The sequence below is a fragment of the Lissotriton vulgaris genome, chromosome 6, assembly GCF_964263255.1.
Source record: "Lissotriton vulgaris chromosome 6, aLisVul1.2, whole genome shotgun sequence".
NCBI classification, from domain to species: domain Eukaryota; kingdom Metazoa; phylum Chordata; class Amphibia; order Caudata; family Salamandridae; genus Lissotriton; species Lissotriton vulgaris.
The window spans coordinates 306,819,844-306,831,693 of record NC_141694.1 but is presented as its reverse complement, the minus strand read 5'-3'; the positions used below and the strand labels follow the sequence as shown (position 1 = coordinate 306,831,693).

The window sequence follows — 11,850 nt, the reverse complement described above, 5'->3', positions numbered from 1 at the left end:
ATCCATGTAGAGCAAATGTCCCTATTCTCTGAATTTTACCCAGCAATTTTGCTCTGGAAATTCAATGTAACACAGTTGATATATTCTCATATCTGCAGGCATAATGGCTGTATGCACTATTATTATAGCATATTAGACCTCTTCTAATGTAAAACTGTATGGGGTTTGAACTCCTTGATTTTTTTTGCATACTCCAGCCCCAAATGTTTTTTCTAGCGGTGATAAGTTTGTTAAAAAGGAATCTGTTCTTATGAAATTTTAGTTTTTTAATTAACTGATTAAACAAATGCTAGATTTAACATAAAAATGCAAAGCGTAATTCCTTTTTTATCTCAGTAAAAATTAAACATTGTAATAACGGTCTCACTGACCTAGCGTCTCTTTATCATCGGAAGGGTAGCCTCAAGTGAAAGGATTGAGTTGATAGTGCAAGCCAAATAACATATAATTCAAAGACCTTAGGACATTTTCTTGCTGGACAGAAACAAAATTCCACCTTCACCTTTTATTTGAAAAGTCTTTTCTGGATTCTCGCTTTTTGATATGTCCCTCTTAAATGCTTTCTAACCTTGAGGTTGGACACCTTTGCTTTTGTCACAACCTCGTAAACAATCTGAAACCCAATAATGATTTCACAACAAAAACTGCTTATAATTTGTTAGCTGGTTTGGAATGGACAAAGCCGAATGCAAAATCAAAACAGAGGTACAACTGAAGCACTTAGGGCTTGATGCACTAGAGAATTTTGCGGCCATGAAGTTTGTGTGTCACAGAGTAGCAGTGTACTAAAGATAGATTACTGTTCACAAATGTCTTTGTGGTTGCAATCCATTGCTTGGATAAAGATCCCAGAAAGTGGGTGGTATCCATTCCCAAAGTGCCACTGTTCATGAGAGACCGATTCCACTCTGGGAATGTGGGCTCTGGGCGTTGATGGAGCATGCAGCGGCCCAGGGCACCACTGCATGTTCCCCACAATGCCCTTTGCATCATGCCAGGTTTTATTTTCCACCAGAAGTTTTTATTGAAGTTTATATGATTTAAAGTAGACAGTTATAGGCAAAATATCGAATAATGCAAGGTGAGCATTGCCATCGATACCTCAATACTATTGTCTAAATCTAAAAATGTGGAAAACCCAGGTCCCTCGACCTCCACCTTCCTCTTCTCTGTGGCCTTGACAAATCTTCAAATCTGCATAACATAAACTGAACAGTAGTCTTAACCACTCATCCTTTTAGCCACCCGGACCTCTTTTGTATCTCTAGTGGGAAAGCAAGTCTAACACTTTAATCCTAGGGGATCATGTGCTCTTGGGAGGTCAGTTGAGGGGCATTACAGTAAGGGCCTCCAGATTTTCTCAAATTAGTTATATTTTTACAAGGAAGCCCTTGCACGTTTGACAGACCTTGGCCGGGATAAATTTAAGTCTGAAGATGTGAATGGAGGAAAGGGAACTCTGCTGTCCATCACAGGCCTCCATCACCGAGTTCGGAGTCCTTTTCCTAGGATTCACAAACCGAATCTTGCCTTATAGTTATTAGTCGGCTGAATTCTACAAACCCTTCTGAATGGACTCTTTTGCAGTATGTTGGATTAGTCAGTGGCGGCTCCTCCGCAATGGCGGAGGTGTGTCCCCCCACTGCCTGGTTCAGAGCCAGCAAATGAAAAATAAAACCATGTTCTAGCATCGTTTTATTTTTCATTTGTCGACGCTGAGCCAGCGCTCTAGATAGGGGCGGGGCCGAGGTATGGGAGGGGGAGGAGGGAGGAGGAGTATCATGTGCACTCCCTAAGTGCGCATATATGTTTGGCCGGCGGTCCCAGGCCGGCCAAAACACACATGCGCACTAAGGTTTCTCCATCCCGGCTGCATTGAACAGCTGGGCTGGAGAAACCGCACAGACTCCCTGGTCTGAGTGGAGCATCTTTCCAGCGCGCTTAGGCCAATCCCCGTGCTGCTCTGCAGTTTGGGATTGGAAGGGGGGTCTGTCCTAGGGGCTGCTAGGAACAGGAGAAGAGGCTTAAGATAAGTTATTTTTTAAAATATATCATTACCCCTCCCCGCAACTCCTCACACGTTCCTTCCACCCGCCACCACCCTTTGTTTGTGGCGGCTGCCACTAGGATTAGTGCATTTATCGTAGCACAAAATATTATCTGGTCGTAATCCAGTTGCTGTGCTGAAATAGTGACTGTGTTGGGACACCAGAGCGATACAGCTGGCCTGTATTCCCATTGGTCTGCTTTTTCGTTTTTAAACTTAATAAACTGTTTACCTGTTTTTCCACTGCAATACATTTTATGAATTCTCAATAAAGTTGTGCTCTACTGCACACGTACACCTAAAAAAATTATTTGTGGGAATATTTGAAATAACTGCATGGGAATCCAATGACAAAACACAATGATTTTTATTATTATTAGTGGCATTTAGCATCATTCTTTTGATCATGGAAATCACAATAATGATAATACTAGATTAGTGCAATAATAACAACAAACGTATTTATTGGTTTTACTAGTAATAGTTGTATAAGTATGTTGCATTATAACATTTAATAATGGTAGTACCGTTGTAATATTTGAATAATACCTTTTCTGTTACTACATTACAGTAGCCGTTACTGCTCATTTTGATATTTGTATTATGCACTTTTTCCCCAGGTCGGATACCCTAGGCCATATTCTTCCAACTCTTGGCAAGGACTGGACCCACCAAGGAATTGCTAAATTGTACCACAAAGTCAGCGAGTAAGTAGCTAGCAAATCCTGGCCTGCACTACAGAGGTAGCATCCTTTGTGCATTTCCTTATTTGTACTCTTCAGTTCTTCTTGAATCATGTGCCCCCATTCCCAGGGAAGTGAAGGTAAATTCTGTAATAGCCTTAAGGACGAACTGAAAGTTGCTTGAAAGGGGAGAGGCACAATCAATTAGGGCTTCACACCATTTTGGGAGTTAATACATTCGGTCCTTCTGTATGCACTGCAAATAACTACATTTCATAGGGAATTGAAATCGTGTTATTCTTTCCTCTTCGAAAAATGGGGTAAACAATCAAATGCAGTCTAAGGCCATGTATAAATATTCCAATGACTTTGCTTTGCTTAAGTGTGCTTGGGGCTTTACCTATTCAAGCTGATTGGGTCCTACTGCTAATCTCATATAATAATAGTTAAATAAATATGTGCCGTTAAAGAAACACCACAATAATTGGCCAGTCAGTCAAGACAATGGCTTTTGGCAAGCATTTTTGATTTGGACCAGTTACTCTTCAATTGCGATTTGCGAAAATTTAGCTCACGGTGTCTCTGTTAAACATCCTTTTATTCAGTTATTGTTTAGTGTATGGTACCATACACTTAGAGAATCTTAAATGAATGAAAACCTCACAGTCTGGGGTATTGCTTGTTTATTTTCTATTTAGGATTTAAGCTCGATTGAGGAATTTTTAGCTTCTCCCACTCTTAGCAAATCTGCCATCTTACCTAGATTATTTTATCTTGTCTTTATAACATCTCTGTTATTAAACAGTTACAATAAGCTTTGCATACAAGCAGGTGTTAGGCACAATAAATATAAGCTCTCTCTGTTTCCTTTGCTTAGAAATGGCTATAAGTTTTTATACTGCTCAGCACGTGCTATCGGAATGGCAGACATGACCAGAGGCTATCTGCACTGGGTGAATGAGCGAGGCACAGTATTACCACAAGGCCCGGTGCTGCTGAGCCCGAGCAGTTTGTTCTCCGCTTTGCACAGGTATGACACATTTAATCTCAAATTGGGGGAGTGGGACTATTCTGGGAAGTAAATGCTCTTTTGGGATTACAGACCATTGTATGTTTACCAAAACCATAGACTGCCAATCATTCACACAAAATCGAGAATACTTGTGAGGCCTTTACCAACTTCTAGTTGAAGGGCTAATTAAGTAGGCAGGAATGAAAGACTGAGGGCCAGATGTACGACCATTTTTTGTAGTCGCAAAAGGGAAATCAACCCGTTTGCGACCACAAAAAACGGTGGTGGTATGTACGAACGCTATTTTGGGAGTCCCTGATTCGCAAATAGCGTTTGCGACTCGCTATTAGGAAGGGGCGTGCCAAGGGCATCCCTTCCTAATAGTGAGTCCAAATGGCTTTAACCATTGTTTTGCGATCACATTTGCAGTCGCAAAACCCTTGCAGTTTACCACCTACTTCAAGTAGGTGGTAAACCGTTCGTAAATGAGAAGGGGTCCCAGGGGACCACTTCAACCTTTGTGAGTGTTTGCGAAAATATTTTTTTAAATCAGGCAGTGGTCCCAGGGACCCCTGCCTGCCCTTAAAAAATGAAACTGAAATGTTTAATTCTTCTTTTTTAAATGCATACCGTTTTCCTTTCAGAAAAATGGGCTGCATTTGAAAAAAACCTGCTTTATTTAAAAAGCATTCACAGACATGGTGGTCTGCTGACCCCAGCAGACCACCATCCCTGGGAGTGTTAGCCATTCCAAATGGGGTCGCAAATTGTGCTTTCCTCATGAATATTGAAGAGACATGAAATTTGTGACCCTATTGGGAATGGCAGGCAATGTCTGAGCACTGTTGTACATTCACTTTAGCGAGTCGTAAATTGCGAGTCGCAATTTGACCAATTTGTGACTATAGTGAATGGTCGTACATCTGACTCCTTTCGTTCAAGTGGTAGTAGAATTAGGTCTTCTTAAAGTTAACACATCTAAGATGGTATTCCAATCTCTAGACTTCCAAACACTTGTTCAAGCTCTCAACCATGACTTCCATACTTGGTTGTCGTTCTAAGCCCATTGTCGCACCCTAAGGACTGTTCTCCGCGGAGCAGTCAAGCTTATTGTTGTAGTATGAAAATCCATATGCAGACATGTTGTAGGTTCCAAGTAGTTCCTTTCTTAAGTTTCAATTATAGATGTAGTAAGATGATAGTAGGATGGTAAATAAGATGGAAGTAAGATAGTAGTGTAGCCCCACCAGGAGCAGACTCCCTGTCTGTCCAGCCTCTAATCTTCAACTGCCACACCAAGCCCACACACCAACATTCCGTGACATCATACAGTATTCTCCAGTCATTCAGGCTGAACAGAAGGGAGAGTATTTGTGTAAAGAAAGAAGAGAAGAAATAAACTTACAACACTTATATTGAGCACAAGGGCGTTCAGTCACATGCCCCCTGATAGCTACTAGCAAGTATAAAGTGGTGTATAAGATGAAATAAAATATGGGGATGAAAATCATTGTGTATTAGTGTCATGTTATTTGTCAATATTCCTTCATAAACACCCATTTATATCATTAAGTAAAAGTAGAGATTATGCGATTCTAATTTCCAGGTTTCACTGGTATTTTTCTTATTTCAGGGAAGTGATAGAAAAAAAGCCAGAAACGTTTAAAATTCAGTGTTTGACAGATATTAAAAATCTCTTCTATCCAAATTTGGAGCCCTTTTATGCTGCTTTTGGAAACCGACCAACCGTAAGTATGACTTGGGACCTTTGTTTCTTGTTAAGATTTGGTTATTTTAGTTTGTTACAAAGATGTGTGTATGCCCCTGCTTATAATGACGTTTAAGGTCGATGCAAAAGGGCATTTATGGATATATATTTGAGGAATAATGTCTACCCTGTCACCTTCATTTTCTGGAACTACACGATCATAGAAATATTGCACAAGAATATCCATTAGCTAATTAAATACTAATATTTATTAAAGAAATATATAATATAGATTGGCAAACAGTTCCCTCCTTTCGGCACGATAAAAACCCTGGTGGGTAGATAGTGTCTCTCTGACAGCAGGGAGGCACAAACTGTGGATTCGATTCCAAGAAAATGAACTCGAACAACCATTGCAATGCTGCACACCCTTTCTGTCACCAGTCTCCACATTTTGCCACAATATTCGGTAACTGTCATCATCAGCTGCCAATAGTTGTAGAAGGTTAGGAGGCTTTATTTTTTAATTAAATGCATAGAGCAGTTTTAGAAAGTTCCAGCGGGGACTTCTGCAAGGTGTCAAATGTGTCAGCTAGTAGCATCAGAGCCATCTCAGAAAAAAAAATCAACAATAAATGAATGTAAAATATATAAAATAAACCTAAACCATGTTATATAATTGTGGAAACTCTCTCGTCATTGATTTGCCCGTGCATGGTTGACTCTACTGCTTGCTGACTGAATTGTTAATGTGGCTCTATTACTCGTGTACCTTTCTACTTCTATTGTCATGCTTGTATTCCACTTAAGCTCTTTTTCATTCTTTATCGGTAAGTAATAGTTATATTCCTCCTGTTTTGAACCCATTTTATCATGCACATTATATAAATATTTTGTTATGGCACTTCAGTGTTAGGTACAGTTTTTTTTATCTGCTTCGATTCTTTTATTCGAGGTCGCCACTCATTTGGCACTTCAGTGTTAGGTACAGTTTTTTTTATCTGCTTCGATTCTTTTATTCGAGGTCGCCACTCATTTGTTGTGCTGTACACAGTGGAATAAAGCCAGATTAGAAACAATTCCTTTGCTCGTGAATGTTTCTACCAGACAGTAAACCAGTCAGCTCGTGTAGGCAGCGAAGCACACGTGGTAAACAGTCATCTTTTACTAATACCTCTTTGGGACAGACAGGCTACTGATCTGGAGGCTGCTTATAGCTGCAGAAACTCGTGTGTGCCCAAAAAGCCCCAAAGTAGATAAAACTTGATGGATCTAATAACAGATTTTAAAGGTTCCCTTTTCAATTTCTATTACTGGTTTCTAGTTTCTGTCACTCAAGAGTTTTGCAAATTGTAACTAACTCAGAGAAAATGTAGGTGCACTCCATTCAGTAGCAAACATCTGCAATGGGCATCTTAGCCCTCTACTGTTCTGGACAGAAAAGATGTGAGCACTCGGCTGCACAGACAAATTGTATTCAGCAGGAAGGGCCAACCTCTGCAAGACATTGTGCTGCCCCTCTCTTGAACTAAGCCTTACGCTTTCAGAAATGCCCATAGGTGCCATGCTTCTGCATGAACGTGTAGTATTAACAAGGTTTATTTAAAATGATGCTCCTGTGAAGTAAGCCACTTGCTTGATAGATATAAATGGGCTTTAAGAGTCAAATAACTGCATTTTAGCGACTTTCTGAGTATTATAACTTCATATATACTCTTTTAGACAGTAAAATGTTGTTCTACATCTCTCTGTAGACCCATTCGACAGTACATCCCTTTTCAATGTGGTTTTATGCCCACATCCTAGGCTTCTTCCATTAGCAGTAGGTGGTAGCTGAATCAATAGATATTTTTAACTGTGGTCTTCACCAATCCATATTGGGAAATAATGGTACATGAAGTAGATGCCAGGAAGGTATTACTTTCTATCTTGGTAGGGTAGACAGATGCTCTTGTGAGCATCTCATTTGACTCCATTAAAATGTTGGTTTATAAATCATTTATTACTTTAGAAGCACATCATGCGCTAAATTGATTTTTTTCTTGTCATTTCACCATTAGAAATATTTACATACATACCCTTTGTAAGTATGTATTCAGCATATCTCAAATCCTAAATTTAAGCTTAAGTCTCATCGATTTCCATCTGAAAATATTAATTTTCTGCCCTTTTTTATAGTTACAGTGAAAGTTAACAAGATCAAAAATTATTCATCATCCCAGAACTATTGTTGGTAGTTGTAGAGAGTTGGTTTCTGGTTATTTATGTATACTCCTTTAAAAGAATGTACTATTGCATTGTATTCTATATTCTGGAATGTTTAAAGTGCATCATTCATTTTCTACCCGAAGACTGACTGGATTAGTCGTGGGTCCTGTGTAAGAAAATAAACCTTACTTTCATACCAGCAAACCTTGGATCTGCTTTTATCTTTATTTGTGAAAAGAACTTCTTACATTTAATGGCGACAAGGAAGGGATTCGAACCCACAAGTGCAAAGCCTGCCTTAATGGTTAATTATTTCTCTGCTTTTTGCAGTTATTGGTTACGGTACTTTAGAGCAGCACTGCGTACTTACTTAGAACTATTGTGATAGAAGATTGGTTTGAGCTTATGAATCACTATGATCTGCAGTATCAGAGTTGAAAGTTTCTATTCTAAGTACCCATCACCTTCTATAAATTTAAGTACATATACATTCAGAATTTCATGTTCCATCTGCAGTTGTTTTCAAAAACATATTCCCAGAATTCCATACATCTCTGCAAACCTGTGCATTAGAGTGGAGGACAGTTTTATAATTTCACTCCAAAAGAGGGCTATTATATCAGGATTCAGTAGGTCTAGCATTTCTGCTTCCATTATGTCTTCTAAGAGACAGTTCATGACAAGATTGAGCCATGTAAAACAAAGACTATCACCACAAATACTATTTGAGGATACATTTTGTACTGCCCAGGTGTAACAAGATAGTGATGGTCTTCATGATCATATTATTATTTCCCCATGGGCATGACAGTTCTTTTATGTGCATTTCCATTGATTACATGTGTAAGATGGCCAGCCGAGTTTCAGAGCATACCCATATTGGGCTTTGTAACCACAATACTAACAGGTTCGGCTATGTACTTGAAGTTTAAGGGAAGCCATACCTTATCAAGGAAAGCAGGACAACTGAATCCACTTGGGTTCTCTAATTTTGAACATTATTAGGTGTGGGTGTCGCATCTAAATGATCCATTGTGGGGTGGATTTGGGATACACATATAGAAACAGTCTTTGACCCAGGTAGGGGCCCAGAAATTGAAGTGATAGTGACATCACAAGAAATGTCATTTTTTAGAACATGTATATACAACCTGAGAGAAAGGGTATAACAGGCTACTCTCCTACCCCTCAATCATAATTATTATCAACAAAAGAGAGCCTACTATTGTGAATTTCTAAAAGACAAAATTGCCTAGGTGAGAAAACACACACAGTGACTGGACTATACATGTGGTCAAAAAACAAACGGAAAGGAAACAAGGAGTAGAAACTATCTTTTAAAAGAACCCTCACTCACCCTAGTGGTGACATGCTTCATCATGGGGTTCGTCACAGGAGGGACCGAATATCCCCCCTGTGTGCTTCGACGCCTGCAATTGCAGCGGAGCTGGTGTTATGATAGTGTGATGAGTGATCTGTGATTAGTGAAATAAAAGATGCCAACTGGACCCAAACAACTTTATTAAAGGGCCAATTGTTCACAATAAATAGTGGGGTCACTTAGCGGATTAAATTAGAACCCTAGTGACTCAATGTGGGTGGTCAACATGTTTCTGCTGTATATGCTATCGCAGCTCAGCTTTCTTTAGGACCAATTTAACAATCAAAAAGCCGTCCTCCGGGGGTCCACACACGCTAAGGTGTGCCCACACCGTTAGGACCAAACAGAGAAGACCAACATTTGATACTCTCCTTTAATAAACTCACGGTTTTACCCGCAGTCAGTGTTCCTGCAATTTGCCCGGATACAATCTGTAAATAAACACATGCATTTTTAGATGTAACTATGTCCGTTGCTTGACTTACTTTTACCAAAGTTACTTCTTTATATTACATTTTACTGGCTAATGTTCAGTCTATTCATAAAATGTGCGCAGTAATTATGCTGGTTAGCTGCCCTTCTAATCAAAGGCAAATATATCAAGGGAGTTTAATTTTTCATCTGAAACACCGATCGTTAGCCCATAAAATACAGTCCTTTTTCAGACCTCTCAGAGGTCTCTAAGACAGACCGAACAGACAAGTTTTAGCAAGGAAGAAGGGCCACATTTTATACACTCACTCTGTCTGGAAAGAGGACGTGCCACATGGACACTCAGTGTGGCAATGTCTTCACGTCCCGTTTTTACTGCGAAAACAAACAAAACGGGGCGAGTTGCCAAACGTTAGTCCTCCATGCTGTTACCATATTTGACACAGCAGTAAGGACTCAGGATAAAAAGCGTAATGTAAGAAATTGTAAATACGCTTGCTTTCAAACGGACGACTCGCCGCCTGGAACCTAGTGTTTCTCTCACTGGCATCCGGATCTTACTCGCAGTGGCGCCGTGGTTGTATTTGAAACAGCGTTATGGGTACGTGACAACGTCATAAGTCACATGACCGGTAGATATTTGCCGAAAAAATATATTCTCTCAGGCTAATCCATTTTTTATGTCCAAGATATTAATGATTTCAGTTTACAACTATCTTTAATAGATTGTGCGGTCTGTGTGAAATTATTAAGGTGGCTATAAACATGAGGAAAAGCCCCTTTACGCTGACTCTGTAAGCAGTAACACCACTCTTCCGGTGGAGTTAAATGGAAGGCTAGACCGCTGACCTTGTTTACGGATCATTATGCAGATTTAGGATACAGTTTGGAAATGAATGAGGCACCTCTGACTTGCGTCACTACATACAATACAGCATCTAATGTAGTGAGTTGCTGTATTAATAAACATTGGAGAATTCTCACCTACAACAATTGTAATTGGGAAAAGCCTCTTTTCTCGTACAAGAGAGCGAGAAGTCTTAAAGATTCTTTGGTCCACACTCGCCCCCGGAAGACGCAATAATCTGCTCAAAGTGTTCTGAATGCCTGGGGTCTACCACCTGTAGTGGGGCACTACCCTTGTGGTAGTTGCAGTGTGTGTCCTTTCACCACAAGCTCCAAAACTTTACATCTGGAACCCAATAAGATCTGGGAGCAGAGAAGCCACACTAATTGCAACACCACCAATGTTGTTTATTTAATAACCTGCCCCTGTGGTCTATATTATGTGGGAATGACCAAAAGGATGGTCAAACTCCGCATATGCGAACATAGGAGCAGCATAAGGTGTGGCAAAAGCAACACGAAAATGACGACACACTTTCTAGAATATAAGCACTCCCCCAATGACATTCACTGGACAGTGATTGAACACCTGCAGAACGGCAATGAACAAAAATTATTTGAACAGGAACAAAGATGGGTATACCGTTTGTCGTCCCATCAAAAGGGACTCAATGATGATATCCCCTGGGGCAGCGTATTGAGATAATGCCCATCCACACAGCTTCCAAGTCCTATAAAATCATATATTTCCAAAAATTATGCACATTCATTTATTGGTGTTTTTACATAATTGGGCTTAAGACTGGGCGCATACTGATGATGATACTGGGCGCATTATGATGAGTATTTTGTCCAGATTGTGAAAAAAAATCATTTCCAAACGGTATCCTAAATCTGTATAACGATCCGTAAACAAGGTCAGCGGTCTAGCCTTCCGTTTAACTCCACCGGAAGAGTGGTGTTACTGCTTACAGAGTCAGCGTAAAGGGGCTTTTCCTCATGTTTATAGCCACCTTAATAATTTTACACAGACCGCACAATCTATTAAAGATAGTTGTAAACTGAAATCGTTAATATCTTGGATATAAAAAATGGATTAGCCTGAGAGAATATATTTTTTCGGCAAATATCTACCGGTCATGTGACTTATGACGTAGTCACGTACCCGTACGCTGTTTCAAATACAACCACGGCACCACTGCGAGTAAGATCCGGACGCCAGTGAGAGAAACACTAGGTTCCAGGCGGCGAGTCGTCCGTTTGAAAGTAAGCGTATTTACAATTTCTTACATTACGCTTTTTATCCTGAGTCCTTACTGCTGTGTCAAATATCGTAACAGCATGGAGGACTAACGTTTGGCAACTCGCCCCGTTTTGTTTGTTTTCGCAGTAAAAATGGGACGTGAAGACATTGCCACACTGAGTGTCCATGTGGCACGTCGTCTTTCCAGACAGAGTGAGTGTATAAAATGTGACCCTTCTTCCTTGCTAAAACTTGTCTGTTCGGTCTGTCTCAGAGACCTCTGAGAGGAG

The 11,850-nt window shown here is 40.1% G+C and overlaps 1 protein-coding gene across 7 annotated transcripts in view; it reads left to right on the top strand.

Moving 5' to 3' along the window:
- LPIN1 (lipin 1) overlaps positions 1-11,850 on the top strand; it is a 512,424-nt gene that overhangs the window by 488,579 nt on the left and 11,995 nt on the right. For all 7 annotated transcript variants that reach the window (XM_086926320.1, XM_086926321.1, XM_086926319.1 and 4 more), the window contains 3 exons: positions 2,668-2,754; positions 3,608-3,760; positions 5,376-5,490. In XM_086926320.1, the coding sequence (XP_086782446.1) occupies positions 2,668-2,754; positions 3,608-3,760; positions 5,376-5,490 (355 nt within the window). The remainder of the gene's footprint in view (positions 1-2,667; positions 2,755-3,607; positions 3,761-5,375; positions 5,491-11,850) is intronic.